General features: G+C 36.8%; 1 protein-coding gene across 2 annotated transcripts in view; it reads right to left on the bottom strand.

The window, feature by feature from the left end:
• Positions 1 to 19,554, bottom strand: part of LOC136857951 (synaptic vesicle glycoprotein 2B) — a 383,254-nt gene that overhangs the window by 12,786 nt on the left and 350,914 nt on the right. For both annotated transcript variants that reach the window (XM_067137082.2, XM_067137081.2), the window contains 3 exons: positions 12,870 to 13,132; positions 7,596 to 7,755; positions 7,380 to 7,507 (listed from right to left, as the gene is read on the bottom strand). In XM_067137082.2, coding sequence (XP_066993183.1) covers positions 7,380 to 7,507; positions 7,596 to 7,755; positions 12,870 to 13,132 — 551 coding nt within the window. The remainder of the gene's footprint in view (positions 1 to 7,379; positions 7,508 to 7,595; positions 7,756 to 12,869; positions 13,133 to 19,554) is intronic.

Genomic DNA, 19,554 nt, shown 5'->3' on the forward strand with positions numbered 1-19,554 from the left:
AAGAATGCCTTCCCAAAGCTTACATACAATACATGTCAAACTTACTGGCCTGTAATTTTCAGCTTTATGTCTATCACCCTTTCCTTTATACACAGGGGCTACTATAGCAACTCTCCATTCATCTGGTATAGCTTCTCCGACCAAACAATAATCAAATAAGTACTTCAGATATAGTACTATATCCCAACCCATTGTCTTTAGTATATCCCCAGAAATCTGATCAATTCCAGCCGCTTTTCTAGTTTTCAACTTTTGTATCTTATTGTAAATGTCATTGTTATCATATGTAAATTTTATTACTTCTTTGGCCTTAGTCTCCTCCTCTATCTCGACATTATCCTTGTAACCAACAATCTTTACATACTGCTGACTGAATACTTCTACCTTTTGAAGATCCTCACATACACACTCCCCTTGTTCATTAATTATTCCTGGAATGTCCTTCTTGGAACCTGTTTCTGCCTTAAAATACCTATACATATCCTTCCATTATTCACTAAAATTTGTATGACTGCCAATAATGCTTGCCATCATGTTATCCTTAACTGCCTTCTTTGCTAGATTCAATTTTCTAGTAAGTTCCTTCAATTTCTCCTTACTTCCACAGCCATTTCTAACTCTATTTCTTTCCAGTCTGCACCTCCTTCTTAGTCCCTTTATTTCTCTATTATAATAAGGTGGGTCTTTACCATTCCTTACCACCCTTAAAGGTACAAACCTGTTTTCGCATTCCTCAACAATTTCTTTAAACCCATCCCAGAGTCTGTTTACATTTTTATTTACCGTTTTCCACCGATCATAGTTACTTTTTAGAAACTGCCTCATGCCTGCTGTATCAGCCATATGGTACTGCCTAACAGTCCTATTTTTAAGACCTTCCTTTCTATCACATTTATTTTTAACTACAACAAAAACAGCTTCATGATCACTAATACCATCTATTACTTCAGTTTCCCTATAGAGCTTATCTGGTTTTATCAGCATGACATCCAGGATATTTTTCCCTCTAGTTGGTTCCATCACTTTCTGAATCAGCTGTCCTTCCCATATTAATTTATTTGCAATTTGTTGCTCATGCTTCCTGTCGTTTGCATTTCCTTCCCAATTGACATCTGGCAAATTCAGATCTCCCACTACAATCACATTTCTTTCCATGTCGTTTCCCACATAGCTGACTAAGCTATCAAATAATTCCGAATCCGCGTCAGTGCTACCCTTTCCCGATCTGTACACTCCAAATATATCAAGTTGCCTATTATCTTTAGAAATGAGCCTTACACCTAGAATTTCATGTGTCTCATCTTTAACTTTTTCGTAGCTTACAAATTCTTCTTTCACCAGAATGAACACTCCCCCTCCCACCCTTCCTATCCTATCTCTACGATACACACTCCAGTGCCGTGAGAAAATTTCTGCATCTATTATATCATTTCTCAGCCATGATTCAACTCCTATTACAATATCTGGTAAATATATATCTATTAAATTACTTAATTCTATTCCTTTCCTTACAATACTTCTACAGTTCGACACCAACAATTTTATGTCATCCCTACTTGATTTCCAGTTCCCTGTTCCCTTATCACCGCTCCCTAGGCCATCCCGTTTCCCTGAATGTACCTCCCTATTACCCTTCCAAACAAATTTCCTAACTTATACGTACCACTGCGGTTTAAATGAAGGCCATCTGAGCGCAGATCCCTATCTCCTACCCACCCATTAGGATCTGGAAAATTTCACTCCCAGTTTCCCACATACCCACTCCATAGTCTCATTTAAATCCCCAATCACCCTCCAGTCAGTATCCCTTCTACACAGTATTCCACTAATAACAATCTCCGCTTTCTTAAACTTCACCCGTGCTGCATTTAACAGATCCCACACATCTCCAACTATGTTGGTACTTATATCAGCTTGCCTTACGTTGTTGGTACCAACGTGAAACACTTCCACCTTCTCCTTCTCCACCTCCCTCTCTTCTACTTTCCTCAACATCTGCCTCAACCTAATTCCTGGATAACACTCTACCCTGGTACCCTTTCCTCCACACACTTTCCCCACGTGTCTAACGATAGAATCCCCCATGACCGGAGCCTCAACCCTCCCCACCTCATTTGATCCCCTCCCCTCCTGCTCAGCCCTATCTTTCTTGATAGCTGCAGAAGCTACTTCCTCCTCCCTTTTCTCCTTCCCATGACCCTGTTCCACCTGTCTTTTCCTATCCTCTACTCTACTTTTTCCTTTCCTACCTTTTCCCTTCCTCCTACTTCCACGCATCTCAGCAACAGTTCTTTTTCCCTCATCTTCCCTCTGTTGTTCTACCTGGAGTGACTTGTACCGATTTCGCACGGACACCTGTCCTGAATTCTGATCCTGAATAGAGCCCTTAGCCTGCAATATCCTTCCCCTTAGAACATTAGACCACCTGTCTTCTACAACTCCTCCCTTTCCTTCCCCTCCCTCTTTTTTAAATTCTCCTTACGAATCTATAAGTTGTGTAATCACTCCCCTATTCTTTCTTATCATCTTGATGCTATTCCTGAAGATACTGATGAATTCAATACTTTTGATTTTGATCATTTGCCTGATGATCAGGCCAACCAACTCAGGAATCTCTGCAATAAATTTCCAGATTTATTTACTGACAAGTTAGGTGTAACTAATGTTTTAGAGTATAAAATTGAGTGACTGATAACATCAATCCCTGTTCGTTCCCCTCTGTATCACCTGTCACCATCTAAAATGAAAACCCTTAAGGCTATTAATGACTAAATGCTTGCTGACTGTGTAATACTTCCCTCTAAATATGCTTATTCTTCCCCCATGTTTCTTGTCCCTAAACTGCAAGGTGGTTTTCGTCCTGTCATTGATCATTGGATGTTGAACAAGAAGTTATCCTTCAGTCTGTTCCTCTTCCCGATCTTCACTCTTGTTTTTCTTGTTTTGCTCATGCCAAAATTGTTACTACTTTTGATTTGAATCAGGCATATTAACAGATACCTCTTGCTGAGGAATCCAAGCACCTCACTGCTTGGAACCTCTATGAATTTGAAAGACTCCCATTCGTGATGAGTACTGAAGCAGCTGTCCTTACTCGCCTACTAGATAATACTCTGTCAGATGTTAAATTTAAGATTGTGTACAATTACCTTGATGATTTGGTCAATTTCAGTGAAACATTTGAAGGGCACCTTATTCATCTTCAAGTCCTTGAAAGACTGTGTAAAGCAGGCCTAATTCTTAGGGCTAGTAAGGTTACCTTTGTCCAACCCCAAATGTCATTCTTGGGGCATATTTTGTCAGAGAAAGTTTTCTCCATTGATCATTCTTGTATTCTGCCATCCAAAATTTTCTACCCCTAAAGATGTCAAAGTTGTAGCCAGATTCATTGGTATGGTCAATTTCTTTTGTAAATTTATCCCCAATTTTGCTGAAAGACCAGCTCCTTGAGAAGAAAGGATGCCAAATGTATGTGGGGTGATGCCCAAATTGAAGCCTTTAATGATTTGAAATTTGCCTTATGTAACGCTCCTGTTCTGGCAATGCCTGATTTTTCTAAACATTTCATACTTCAAACAGATGCCTCTTTAACAAGTATATCTGGTATTCTTCAGGAATTTGAAGGTGGAAGTCATCCCATTTCTTATGGTTCACATAGTCTAAATCCTGCTGAGTGGAACTATTCTTTTTTTTTGAATTAGAAACCTTAGCTGTTGTTTTTTCTTTAGAACAGTTCAGAATGTAACTTGAACACCTCTCTTTTGATCTTGAAACTGATAATCAGGCATTGAGTTGGATATTGGCCAAACCAAAGATGTACCGGTCGTCTTGCACCATGGGTAGTACACATTTCAGCATTTCAGTTTGAAGCTCGTCACATTCGCGGCACTGAAAATGTTGTGGCTGATAGCCTCAGTAGAATGTTCTATCCAAGTAGTTCTGATCCTCAACCAGAGTCTCAAGATCCCTCTCCTAATCAATTTTCAGCCTTTGTGAATGTAGTTCTAACTAATTTGCCTGTTCAAAGATATTTCCAAACATCAGGAAGGTGATGCTGAATTAAAGGCTATTATTGACAGGATTAAATTTAGTGCACATGTTAAACCATATGTTTTAAGAATGGTGTTCTATGTTGTCCTGCTTGCGGTAGAAGAGACCCCAAAATTGTTGTTCCATCTAACCTAGTTCCTGATCTTTTCAAATATTTTCATGAATCCCCAGTTGGTGGTCATCTCAGTGTTTTCAAAACTAGAGATAAAATCCGTAAACATTTCATCTGGAAATCCATGGACGGTGAAATCTGTACTCTTGTCGAATCTTGCAAAACTTGTAACATGAGTAAACTTGTACTAAATACCTGCCTAGGTCTGTTGTCATCTGAGCAAGCTTCTCACCCTATGGAGAGATTTCTCATAGACTACATTGGTCCTTTCCCGAGGTCACATACCAGCCAATGTTTCGTATTTGTGTGTGTTGATGCTTTCTCACATTTTACATGGCTGTTCCCAACTCATATGGCTAATGCTAATATTAACATCTCTTGTTTGAAACAGATCTTTCCTTCCTTCCTTTGGACCTTGTAAATTCTTAGTGAGCAACAATGCCAAGGCTTTTACCTATGTTCAGTTCTGTAATTTCTGTTTTGATTTGTCAATTTTTCACTTAACTACTACCCCCTATTATCCAAGACCTAATTACACCAAAAGAGTTAATCAAAATCTTAGATCTGCTCTTATTGCCTATCACTCTGCTGACTACTCTAAGTGAGATTCATCACTCAATTGGTTGTCTTTTGCCTTTAATACTGCTGTCCATGAGAGTCATAAGCAAACGCTTGCTTCGTCAATGCTAGCTTTTACTCCTAATTCTCCACTTTCGAATCTATGGTCCATTAACAATTTCCTTCCTGATGTCGCCAACCCAAGAACAATCCATGATACTTGGCATCGTGCACGTAAAAATGTGTGGGTTTATTTCCTTAAAGTTCAACGTAACTACAATCACAGGTGAAAGCTGCACAATCTGTCTGTGGATGACCAGGTTTTAGTTAAAACTCGTCCTGTTAGTAGTGCTGCGGACCATGTTATTAGTAAGTTAGCCCCCATATTTTAATGTCCCTGCACAATTTCGATATTTCTTACCTCGGTATCTTTATTGGTAAGTGATCCTGAAAGGAAGACGGATCAGTAGAGTGCATTTATCACAGATTAATGTACCCTAGTTATTGGTATTGGTGATCTGCATTCCTTTATCTGTGACCATTTATGTCTTAGTTGTAACAAATGTCTTATTAAATTATGGCTGCCCCACCCACACATGTGTTATACCTGTGTATATAGACCTTGTGTATGATTAATATCATTAAGTTAGGGAATAGGAACTGTAATTGTGATTTGTGATTATATTTAGGTATTTTTTAAATGTAATGGATTTTGTATGGTAATGATTAGGTTTTGTAAGATATTGTTTTTGTGGTCACAACTTAGGAAATTGTAACTGTAACCTTGAGGTTCTGGGGTAAACTCTGGTAGATTTTCATGTTTTATCTTTTGTCCTTTTCTAAATTAATAAAATAGTGCTTGCCCTGGATTTACTGGTATCCCAAGTGCAGGATGGAATCTCCCAATGGAGCATTTACTGAGCCACCAGTTAGGTGATGCTCGTTTCATTATTATACAAAATTTAAAAAAATGCCCTTGGATATCATCGTTTTTCTTCATCAAAACCCTTCAGAATTGTTGCACGCTGGCCTCGCCTGATCTATTCCCCTTTTCCACTGCGCATCTGTTTGTGTTGCAGTTGCTGCAAAATCTTCGGTCCATCTGGTGTACATAGTACGGTGCCTGTCTGGATGCTGCACTACGCTATTTGGTCGCAATGGTCCATACTGGGATCGGAGTTGACGGAATGTTCCTACCTTTATGTGGTTGGACTGAAAGTGTATGGGGAGTCTGTTGGCAGCTGACCGGTGTTGACAGCTACCTAAATCAGCGACACTCAAAAGAAAAGGAAGTGGATGCATATTGACGTTCCTACAGTGAATGGCATCAAAATTGTGTGGCATGTGGCAAAACCTATAATTAATGTGAAATGTTTGTCAATAATAATAATAATAATAATAATAATAATAATAATAATAATAATAATAATAATAATAATAATAATAATAATAATAATAATAATAATAATAATAATAATAATATAATATTATTGACCATTGAGCGGATTGATAATATTATATTATACTATATTATTATTATTATTATTTTTTTTTTTGCTAGGGGCTTTACGTCGCACCGACACAGATAGGTCTTATGGCGACGATGGGATAGGAAAGGCCTAGGAGTTGGAAGGAAGCGGCCGTGGCCTTAATTAAGGTACAGCCCCAGCATTTGCCTGGTGTGAAAATGGAAAACCACGGAAAACCATCTTCAGGGCTGCCGATAGTGGGATTCGAACCTACTATCTCCCGGATGCAAGCTCACAGCCGCGCGCCTCTACGCGCACGGCCAACTCGCCCGGTATTATTATTATTATTATTATTATTATTATTATTATTATTATTATTATTATTATTATTATTATTGCTAGAAACAGTGGCATATATAGTCCGCACACTTTATGTTGGTGCATTTGTGTATGGGGGTGAGGAGTAAGGAGGGAGGTGTCCCGGTATCGATAGTGCTACCAACCGAAGGAAAATGAAATCTGAATTGAATCGAGAATATGATCGATCGATACGAAGTTTCTAAACCGTTATCATCTTAAGCCAACAACTAGTCACATACACATTATATAACATTATAAAACATTTCTCGATGCGAATCTTGTTCCTAGCATGAATTCTATACTTTGGCTTTGTTGTGTAAACAACAACAGTACTAGTACGTAAAGTGTACGCCAGATGTCGCACAACGATGCTTAAGCGATTCATAGTTTGTGTTTCAAAGGTTGCCAGTACGAATCTCGAAGATCGCCGAGGTCGACCGATTCAGCACTAGGGTGTAAATGCACCAACATAACGTGTGCGGATAATACTTTTTTCTTTACCTTTTGCTTACCACAATAGTAAAAGGTTTCAAAATCATACAGTGTTATCTAGTGTATTTAAGGGCACAGTAGAGTAAATACCTAGCTGTCAGAAGAAGGTGGAGGAAATCTATATGACAACAATGCATAATCAATTGTAAACAAGGCAGGAGACACAGACCAAAACCTGCTTCATTGTACTAGAAGTCTGCATTCCTTTTTTTTTTGTGAATAAAAAAAAGCAAAGTAATTTGTAGAACGCAGTCCTTTGCAATTTAAACATTTTTTAAACCTAATGAGTAAAAAGAGGACGTTAAAAGTCTTTAGCTGTAATGCAGATTTATACCCACCTATTAGAAGTCCAGCCACAATGAAAGTTGGTGCAGGGCAGTATAAATCCAATAACGTTGCAATCACAATATTTCCAATAATTCCTCCCAACCGGGCAGCCACCATTGATATTGCTACACCTGTTGCCCTGTATAACAAAGACAAGTTTGTTTCATTATTTATTTTCAGGAAAAGAAAGATTTATTTTGATACTGCCAGTACTTAGACTTACCTACCTTAGATTTGTAGGAAAGACCTCTGTAATGAGACAATCAAGTGCAGCATTTCCACAGCTAATTACACTGCTAAACACTGCTGACACTATCAAGTTGTGTTTGGAGTTATATACAAAGAACATTCCCACAGCACATAGCCCTGATGTAAAGGTACTGAAAACTAAAAGTAAACAGATTATTATGAACACAAAATTAATTTCACACAAATCCCAGAACTTGGCTCTGGATAATGTTTTATCAAGTTAAGAGAGAAATACTAAAAGTCCTTATATGTAATTACTGCAAGTTATAACAATTGTGTTTCAACAGATTGGTCTGAACTGGTGATAATTTATTAATTACAGATCACAGGCAAAAAAGAATTATCAGGGAGCACATTGCAAGTGGCCTATTTTATCACAAATAAGGAACATGTAATACTGTAAATTGTTCAGTAGCATTAATTTTAAAACATTAAATGGTAACAATGATGGTGGTTGTGATTGTATTTTTAAGAGAAGTGTAGCAGCTCCATGGTAACATGGAAATTAAAGGAAAAAAGGGCAATCAAAAAAGTAGGAAGAGAGATTAGATTATATGGTATTTGCTCGAGGCTGAGGAGATGTTTGAAAAAAGAAAAGACAGCTTGTAACAGTCTTCTTTATAGAGAGATGAAGTTGGTGGTTAAAAGAATATGGAGTCAGTTCTAAAATGATTGTGGTCTAGAATTAATAAATGTAATAAATGATATAGTAATATTGGTGACTCCAACATGACTTGAACATGCAACTTTCTGATCTGGAGTCAGTACTTTGTCAAACAACCTAAAATTTTTGGACATTTTAAGCATGTATCCAAACAGTTAGCAATAGCCAAGAAAGAATTTAAATTCATGTTCAACTATGGTATAATTCGACCGTCAAATTCTCAGTGGGCTAGCCCCTTACTCTTAACACCTAAGAAGGATGGCACGTTGCGCCCTTGCGGTGACTTTCGCAGACCCAATGATCAAACGGTACCTGATAGATACTCTATTCTGAGGATTGAGGATTTTCAGCATATCCTACTAAACAAGGAGTTTTTTCGAAGATTGACAACCATGACACGACTTCTAGATAAAACAGAAGTAGTACCAAAAAGTGCAGCAAAACCATGAGTTGGTAGAACAGTCCATTTTCCAAAATTCTTTCTTGAGCATGTTGACCTTGTGCAATTTGTAAATATTGCTTAATTTTTAAATTATTAATCTTAGTTCCCAATTAATTTTAAATTTTTTTTTTTGCGACCTCGTCACTGGAGGGGGAGTGATGTAGCGGCTCAATCGTGACACGGAGATTAAGCAAAAAAGATTTTAAAAAAAGGAATGGTATGGTATTTGTTCAAAGCCGTGGAGATGTCAGGAAAAAAAAGTTGTGCTGTAACAGTTTTCTTTTTAGAGAGGCAAAGTTGGTGATTAAAAGAATATGGAGTCAGTTCTAAAAATGATTGTGGTCTAGAATTAATTAAAAATATTAAACTATTAACTCTAATCAGAAGGAAAATGGAATAAGTCAGACACTTTGAAGAACGAAGGTATCAGCAAAAGAAGGGTGTAAAAATGAAAAGACTCCCTAAGCCTCGCAAACCTAATACCATCAGGGTTGGAAAAGACCAAAAGTTGACCCAGGGAGGCCAGATAGGAAAGATGAAAGTGAGGAGCTTGGCATAAGTAAGTGGATGCAAGCTAGGGGACCTGTGGTCGTCAAACCACACTCCAAGTTGAAAGCCCCTTTGTTCCCCTTTAGTCACCTTTTGTGAAAAGCATGGGATACATGGATGTATTCTACCACCCCCACCCACAGGGAGTAAAATGATCATTTATTATACATGATAAATTCTATTTTTCCATAAAGATGAGGATTTGAACACAACTCTGCCTATTGTAACTGAAAGGAATGGGATTACTCTCTTTCATTTTTCCCAGTGACTTCATGAGCATGTCATTTTATCCTTTCTGTCTCTACAGCTTAGTTATAAGTTCTAAATTCCTCATTCTTTGGAGATTTAAGGTATTTCTCTTTCCATTGACTTGGTTTATTTGACCATTATTAATACAATATTCATCATCTGATTATAGGTAGAGCCCTGCACAGGTTTACAAAATATTATTCGCATCCTCTCTGCATCCACACTTCCTTTATCTGCACCCTCATCTGCATCTGCGAATGGTTGTCAGCATTACATGTGATAAATATCATTCTTGATCCGTATTGATGATACTTGATTGGAACAATAAATTAAATTGCTCCAATCAAATGGTTGTCAGCATCCGCAAATGGTTGTCCATGGATATTGTAAATATTTAACTACAGTATATTATACCCAAGGTATTGAAATGGTAGATCTATCAACATAATTACAATAGGCCTGATACCTGACATCAGATCCCCCCCCGCCACAGTCACAGGTTTATGAGGGATTTCCTCTTGCGACAACTACCGATGTATTGACCTTTGTTCCTTCCTTCTATTAATTGTGGGCAGGAGCCAGTTAGGCTTACGTCAGATTCATGGCTGTATGGACTCGAGGCTATTTATATATCACCATTCTCCCATACCCCTATCATCATCATCATCAGCAGTTTTCCACTCCAGTTGTCCGAGTGTGATTTACGAGCACTCTCCACTTCTGTCTGTCCATGTACCACTCTTCTCTCAAGACAACATCCCACCTGACTCCTCTTGTTCCTATGTCCTCTTTCACTTGGTCCAGCCATCTCTTCCTAGGTCTTCCTACCGGTCGTTTTCCGGCCACGACTGTGTGTAGCCATTGTTTTGCTGTCCTTCCATCGTCCAATCGTTTGACATGGCCAAACCATTTCAAACGGGCCCTTGTCACTTTTTCACTCAGGGATAGGTACACACCAGCTTCCTCCCTTATTCTTTCATTCCTTACCCTGTCCCTTTTTGTCTTCTGTACCATAGTACGTAGGAACTTCATTTCTGCGGCTTGTAGTTTGCTCTCCCATACCCCTATCAAGGGGTAAAAATAAGTAAAAATAAGAGTATACCTGAGTGAAAATTAATGAACATTATTCAGAAATTATCAGCAAAATTATCCACCCTGCCATACAGTTTGCATTCACCAAGACGCTAACTCGCAAATATCCCCAGGTATCTGCATCCGTGCAGGGCTCTAAGTATAGGGTTGCCAACAATCCATATTTCTTCTACACCATATAGAATATACAATGGGCCCGTTGGAAAAAACATAAACTTCTTTCTGGAGGCTATAATGTCTGGAATTAACTACTTTAAATGGGGCAATTTTAAATTAAATTCTAATGGCCGATCTATTATTAAATACATATTTTAATAAATTAGGTTGGAATCAACACTGTAATTACTGTTGGCTATGAGTAACTGTATAATATTCAGGTTAAATAAATACCACATATGTTTACTCATTTCCCATTATTGCATGAAGTTACAACATTTGTTTCTTCCTTTTTTAAATTCAGATTTTACCGTACAAGTGCGAGACTTCTTGGCTTTGAGAAACAGCATGGGTAGAATAATTATTGAAAACTCAGACACATGGTAGTATCCAGATTTTTTTTCTTTTTTTCTGTGAGAATTGATAACCCTATCTGTGTGCCACTAACCAAGGATTTAATTTTCAACATAATCAACAAATTAAGTGTTGTGTCTTAAGGGAGAGCTTGTGAGAATGAATCAGAACAATATAGTTTGCACATGAAGCTTCCATAAACAGCAAAACTTTGAGGTCTATGAAGAAGTCAGATATCTTTCCACAAATGGATCCACTAGACAAGCTGAAGTTGTCATTGACAGGGTAAATACCACATGTTAACTAATTTCCCATTATTGCATGAAGTTACAACTTTCGTTTCTTCCTCTTTTAATTCATATTTCATTGTACAAGTATGGTGATTGATCCCACTATAAGATTTCATTGGGCTTATGATTGGCACTAGAGGGAAAATTCCTAAGGATTACAAATGATTAAACTCATTCTTGGTTCTGTATTGACTTAACAATTTTTAATACAATTCTTTGGAAGAATATATTTGTATTGGTCCACCTGTTCAATACAATGTTGACACAAGCCACTTAAAAATGAATGGTATGTACACTCATGAACCATGTTTCAAACCTTCATGGGTCATCTTCAGCTAGTATTCATGAAATAGAAATATCCTAAAATTTCCTAAGTAAATGAAATGAAAGGGTGTATGGCTTTTAGTGCGGGAGTGTCCGAGGACATATTCAACTTGCCAGGTGCAGGTCTTTTGATTAGATACCTGTAGGCGATCTGCTTGTCGTGATGAGGATGAAATGATGACGAAGACAACACATACACCCAGCCCTCATACCAGCAAAATTAACCAACAATGGTTAAATTTCCCGACTCTGCCGGGAATCAAACTGGAGACCCCTGTGACCAAAGGCTAGCACACTAACCACTTAGCCATCAAGTGGACATTTCCTAAGCAAAATATGTGGACAAAAGAACATGATTGATTGATGGAAAAGTTTAGTGTTGAAACATTAAAAGTTATTTAAAACATCAATCATTGTTTTTCACAGTTTTGATAAAATTCTAAAGTGAGAACAAAAGGGTGGTGATGACCATTATGTCCTTTCTTGGTAGTTACACTCCAATGCTACTTATAAAATACGTCTGGCTGGGAGAGTTGTTATATGTTGGTTCTGTTGTCATAACAGTATATGGTCAAATGTGTGCATCAATACGGGATGTGAGTATGAAGTTTGTACACAAAGATACTATTCTTCTTTTATGACAGGTGAAATATGATTCTCTTTCCTTCAGCTACTTGAGTGGGCTCCTGAAGTTGTGTTTATGTTTGAATGAGTGCTGGGAAATATACAAATCTATTCTTCTAAAGAATTGTATTAAAAATTCCTAAGGAGCTGCTAGACTTCTTTAGGAATTAAAAAAGTTCTAGACATTATCATTCAGACAATAGTGGACTCAGTGCTGAAAAATTCATTGGCAGTTGTTAGACACCACTTGTACTCTCTGACTTGAAGTACCATGTATTGGATTTTCTTTTCCAATAAAATCAGAAAGAGAAAGTCCACCTGATGGCTGAAAATTTAAATTTTTCAATAATCCATAACTCAAACTCCAGCTGCATCCAAGCAACAGATACAAGTAATTAAATATAGTTCATATGAACTGATTAGGAGGCCAATAATATTCACTCTCTCTCTCTCTCTCTCTATATATATATATATATATATACCAAAACATTGTATTTTTAAAACTCACCAAGGAAAAACTTTCTCCCCAGTCTGTCCATGCCTAGTACAGCTATAATGTTACTGGGGATAGCTGAGGCTACTGTGATCAGTGATTCCATGAAGACGTTGCTCTCAATCTTATCTGTGCACAAGTCCACATGTGAATGTGAACCAGCATTGACTATAAAACTTGTTACTTCACATACAGAGGCTTCTTTACCAGGGTGGACTCGACCAAACTCATCAAAGCGATTGAAAAGTTCAGGAAACCACATCATCAAACCATAATATCTGTAATTAAAACAAGTAAATAATTGAGCATTGCTGCTCAGCTTGTTGGGAGCATTTCAATTTATACCCATAACTTAGGTCTAATAAGTGTAGACAGAGACTGTTAACACATAACCTCTTTTCAATGTACTGTATACGGTAGTTTATTATTAGAAATACTGCCTTCCAATGAAAGTACAGTAGCCATCAAGACTCAACAGACACTCATATGTTTGTTAAAGAATATCGTAGAATACATAAAAGTATAATTCAGAGTTATTTACAGTTAACTTAGGCTAAAATGATGGTCCAAAATTTGGCATGATTTTCTGTACAATTTCAACTCAATAATAATAATAATAATAATAATAATAATAATAATAATAATAATAATAATAATAATAATAATAATAATAATAATAATAATAATAATAATAATAATAATAATAATAATAATAATAATAATAATAATGATGATGATGATGATTCAACCCAAAATCGTAGATTATCTTCAAATCATATTTGAAGTAATCTGGAAAATGGGGAAGATCCAAGAAGAATGGAAAGTGGTTTTTATACATTCCTTGCATAAGAAAGGTAACAATCAAGATGTCAACAACTATAGAGGTATATCTCTTTTGCCAGTGGCTTATAAGATATTTTCAATAATATTACTGAACAGGGTAGAAGCAACTCTTGACAGTCATTTGGGTGAATATCACGTGGATTTAGAAAGAACAGATATTCAACATGAAGTCCATAATCTGTCACAGTTGAATGAACTCTAAAGACATACCGGTAGTAGTAACATTTATAGATTATTAAAAGGCTTTTAACTCTGTTGATAAGGAAACTCAAGATAAAATAACCTCAGAGTTTGATGTAAAAAAAACAAATTGGCAAACCTAATCTGTGAAACCCTCATAGACAACATATCAAAAGTAAAATATATGGGTGAAATATGCAAATCATTCAGAATAAATACAGGTGTAAGGCAAGGTGATGGTTGATCTCCACTTCTATTCAATTGCATCCTGGAGAAAATAGTAAGAATTTGGAATGAAAAACTGAAAGAACAAAAGCTATCACCAATAACACTGGGAAGAAAGAACAGAGGGTTGAAATAAACTGTCTAGCATTTGCAGATGATTTTGCCATACTTTCAGAAAATCTGAAAAATGCAGCAATACAAGTCAATCTCTTGGAAGAAGTAGCCAACAGAACAGGTTTAAGAATTTCTGTAGAAAAGAAAAACAAATTTATGATAAATATAAGAAAAATGCTCCAGAATTTTAATAACAGATATTGGTCAAATAAGGAAGGTAAAGAAATTCAAATATTTGGGAGAAACAATTCAAAAAAATGGTTTGGAAAGATCCACTATAGAAAAAAAGATACACAAATTGGAAAGAGCATACGCTATAACTAGGAATATCTACAACAAAAAGTATTGATCAAAAACCTCAAAATTCAACATTACAACTCAGTAGTCAAACCGGAATGCCTATACACAAGTGAATGTGTAGTTCTGAATTACAAGCTGAATAAATTAGAAGTACTGGAAAGAAAAATAACAGGGAAATTACTTGGTCTGCTGAAAACTATAGAACTCTGGAAATCAAGAAGTAATGATGAAATATACTGGAACTTAGAAAACATAACAGATACAATCAGAAGAGGCATTTTATATTTTTTGGTCATTTATACAGAATAGATGATAACAAGTGAACCAAACAGATCTTCAAATATCTTTGGAACAAGGAGTCAACAACAACCTGGACTCATGAAGTCAGGAAAGATTTGGAAAGAAACAACATAAGAGAAGAAGAAGCAACAGAGAGAGAGATTTTTTAGAAAGAAAGTATTCAAGTGGAAGGATTCCAAGGTCGGAAGGGAAAGAAAACAGGCTCAAAATGGTCTGAGGAGAGGAAAATGAGGCATAGTGAGCAGATGAAGGAGTACTGGAGGAAGAAGAAGGAACAACAAAGGATGAAGTACTGAAATCGTCATGTGGTTCCTAGAAGACCCTAACGGAGAAAGAAGAAAATAACAATAACAATAATAATTATGGCAAGCCAGACAAGCTCAGTCAGTTCAGTTCAGAGTCAGTCAGTGGACAGGTTCACTTGAGCAGTGCAGTTAGTGTCATGAAGCGAGTGTTCCGCCTGTGAAGCTGAGTCTGTTGGTCCTCTCTGTCTTTCATCAAGAAGTTGAGTCTCTCTCGTCCAACTGTAGTGAGTGTATGGACAGTGTACCATGTATAGTACAGTAAGACTGTGTTGTGCGTGCACAAACTGTGAACTTTGTGGCTGCGATAGTGTACGGTGAGTATCACTGTGAACTGCTCTAGGGTTAAGTGACAGGAGTAGAAGAGTGTGTAATGTGTACTGTATTACTAGCATAATTGTGTTGGTTTGTAAACAATAGAGTGAACAACCAGTGTGGCTGAATTAGTGTGAGTAGAGAGTACAAATTAGTGTACTTTTGTGTCTATTTAGAGTGTAAGAACAATAACTAAGGAATCTTAGCAGTAGAGTAAACACTACCAGTTGAGTATTTATTTATCTACCCAACTTAATGTTACTATACTCTAGTGATTGAAATTCAGTATCAATAAGCATCTATTTCTACCTGTTGTTGCTGTTGTACTCACATTGTACTCTAGTAAAACTGGACCATGTGACATGCCTTCTGTGATGAGAAGGTATCAATGATTTCACTAAGATCGATGGATCTTTTCCTTTCACATATGATACTGAGGAAGCTGAGTTCATTGAGTCCATCTTGGGCCATAGAATTTCATAGTTATTTGTAAGTTTTAGCTTTGAAAATGATTGTTTGACCAAAGAATCATTAAGAGAAGGAGTCGGAAACAAGTAAAATGCTGTGCATAAGTCTAGAATGCTAGCAGCTACAACTAAATTCTCTATTACTAATAGTTTTATTATGTTAGCTACAGAGATTAATGAGGCTATTTCCTTTTACAGAACATTTATGAAACCTGCTACATGGTCTGGGAATTCACGGGATGAATCTTTATTATATTCATTTTGAACATTACAGTTGCCCAGTTAAAGAACAGATATGAGAGTATGCATAATGTTACCTATGTATTCAAAATTATTTTTCCCAAAATTTCTAAATTCTGCTTCTGCCAAAATGAAATATTGTGGTTTAATATTTTCATTTTTTGTAAAAAAAAAATATAAAAATAAATAAATGTGAAACTACCTGTACCTACACAAGCAGTTCTGGAAGTGAGTTTCCTGTTGCATAAACAATGACTTTTTTTCAAACATTTATTATCACTGTGTCAGCAAGAAAGAAGAGACTTTTGATTGGAGAAAATAAGAGTAAATATGATTGATGAATATGAAAGTTGAAGGTGAATGTTGCATTCTGATTGGTTCTGTTCGGTGGTTGCACCATTTCCTGTTTCTCAAACTTACCCCCCTTCTTCAGTGGGAGCGAGGTAGCATCTGTGGCTTTCATCATCTGACCATCTTAGCAAGTGAATGTGCTCGTACTTCGGTCCTCTCATGGGAAACTCTGTCTCTGGGTAAACACTGTTTCTACCTTTATTTCGGTTTTTAACTTCATTCAAATGTGATAATTTATCTTTATCTTACACAGGAGTTTGCCCTCAAGTTTCATGTTCACCGCTAAATTTGTCGAAATGACTTAGCTTCTCAGCTAAGATCGTATACTGTTTGGTAGGAGGCAATAAACTTTTTCTTCACCTTAGTATTGTGTTGCCTTCTGATATTTCTGTGTCACCTTGTATACGTATGGAAAATCTATACACATTATCTGAAGAGTTTTAGATAATGATGCAAGTATACTGTATCTCTGTCTTTGGTTTTATTTCTATCTTTGTGTAGAATGGGACTAGCCCTCATTTTAGTTGACGTGTATCGTCAGATTTATATAGGTTTGAATTTAGTGACCAAAATTTTTTAAACATGTTACTCACGTCTGGAATTGTATCTTATAAAATGTTATTTCCCTTGTACTAAGTGTCTAAGGTCTTTCAATGTTGAGTTTATGATTTTGTTTCTCTTTAACAAAAATAAATGTTGTAATCCAAGGGCAATTACCCTCTCCATTTTCCTTCATAGTAAAAGGCTACGTTCCATCACCACTCAGAGTTCCATGCTGCTTTCCACATACATTCCTCAGTTATGTTTCCTAACCTGTTTGTTTACATTTTGTGCTGTGATGCTTCTGTTAAATCTAAGTTTCTTTTACTAAGGTTAAAATTTCATTCTTTATCATCATCATCATCATCATTGCAATGATGAAGTGAGAGCAGCTTGTAAACGCAAACAGAAGGCTTATCAGAAGTAGCTCCAAACAAGGGCCGATGCAGACAGGGAATTGTACGTAGATGAAAGAAACAGAGCAAAACAAATAGTTGATGAATCCAAAAGGAAGTCATGGAAAGATTTTGGTAATAACCTGGAAAGGCTAGGTCAAGATGCAGGGAAACATTTCTGGACAGTAATAAAGAATCTTAGGAAGGGAGGGAAAAAGGAAATGAACAGTGTTTTGAGTAATTCAGGTGAACTCATAACAGATCCCAGGGAATCACTGAACAGGTGGAGGAATACTTTGAACATCTTCTCAACGTAAAAGGAAATCTTCCTGGTGGTGTTATTGAAATTATGCTTGAGGAAGGGGAAAGGATGGTAAATAAATTCCATTGTCTTAAAGCAGCAGGAATAGATGAAATTAGACCAGAAATGGTGAAGTATAGTGGGAAGGCAGGGATAAAATGGGTTCATAGAGTAGTATGATTAGCATGGAGTGTTGGTAAGGTACCTTCATATTGGACAAAAGCAGTAATTGCACCTATCTATAAGCAAGGAAACAGGAAGGATTGCAACAATTATAGAGGTATCTCATTGATTAGTATACCAGGCAAAGTATTCACTGGCATCTTGGAAGGGAGGGTGCGATCACTGGTTGAGAGGAAGTTGGATGAAAACCAGTATGGTTTCAGACCACAGAGGAGCTATCAGGATCAGATTTTCAGTATGCGCCAGGTAACTGAAAAATGTTACGAGAGGAATAGACAGTTGTGTTTATGCTTCGTAGATCTAGAGAAAGCATATTACAAGGTTACGAGGGAAAAGATGTTTGCCATACTGAAGGACTATGGAATTAAGTGTAGATTATTGAAATCAATTGAACGCATTTATGTTGACAATTGGGCTGCAGTGAGAATTGATGGTAGAATGAGTTCTTGGTTCAGGGTACTTACAGGGGTTAGACAAGGCTATAATCTTTCACCTTTGCTGTTCGTAGTTTACATGGATCATCTGCTAAAAGGTATAAAGTGGAAGGGAGGGATTCAGTTAGGTGGAAATGTAGTAAGCAATCTGGCCTATGCTGACGACTTGGTCTTGATTGTGCTGAAAGCCTGCAGTCTAATATCTTGGAACTTGAGAATAGGTGCAATGAGTATGGTATGAAAATTAGTCTCTCGAAGACTAAATTGATGTCAGTAGGTAAGAAATTCAATAGAATTGAATGTCAGATTGGTGATACAAAGCTGGAACAGGTAGAAAATTTTAAGTATTTAGGTTGTGTGTTCTCCCAGGATGGTAATATAGTAAGTGAGATTGAATCAAGGTGTAGTAAAGCTAACGCAGTGAGCTCGCAGTTGCGAACAACAGTGTTCTGTAAGAAGGAAGTCAGCTCCCAGACGAAACTATCTTTACATCGGTCTGTTTTCAGACCAACTTTGCTTTATGGGAGCGAAAGTTATTCATAAGTTAGAAGTAACAGACATGAAAGTAGCGAGAATGATTGCTGGTACAAATAGGTGGGAACAATGGCAGGATGGTACCCAGAACAAGGAGATAAAGGCTAAGTTAGGAATGAACACGATTGATGAAGCTGTGCACATAAACCAGCTGTGGTGATGGGGTCATGTGAGATGAATGGAGAAGGATAGGTTACCTAGGAGAATAATGGACTCTGTTACGGAGGGTGTGACCATTGTTGAACAGCAGTGAACAGAAATCAGTGAAGCCACAGAAATCCTTGTTATGTAAAGTTATTTAAAATTTGTCTTGTCATCATTTTGGGTAAACAAAAGAAACATTTAAAGAACTGAAGAGTTTACGCAAAGCAAATTATTGTATGTAGCTTTCTTATTCTGGAAATCCTAAAAAAAAAAGACTTGAAAAATCAGTGGTGTGTAATATTTAAAAATTATTAATATTTAGGCCTATGAAGAAATGGACTAGAAGATTTATGTTCAAAGAGATCTGGGTATTGAAATTTCCTGTTCTAAATTGTATATTATTCTGCGAATTGTAAAAAGGGATGTGCATTTTTATACATGACTTGTGAGGCAGGGTGTGCCACATGTAAGAGGCCCTTTCCTGTCCTTTTTAATATCTGCTAATATGCAGATTCAGCAGAAATGATTATTC

The sequence above is a fragment of the Anabrus simplex genome, chromosome 1 (assembly GCF_040414725.1).
Source record: "Anabrus simplex isolate iqAnaSimp1 chromosome 1, ASM4041472v1, whole genome shotgun sequence".
NCBI classification, from domain to species: domain Eukaryota; kingdom Metazoa; phylum Arthropoda; class Insecta; order Orthoptera; family Tettigoniidae; genus Anabrus; species Anabrus simplex.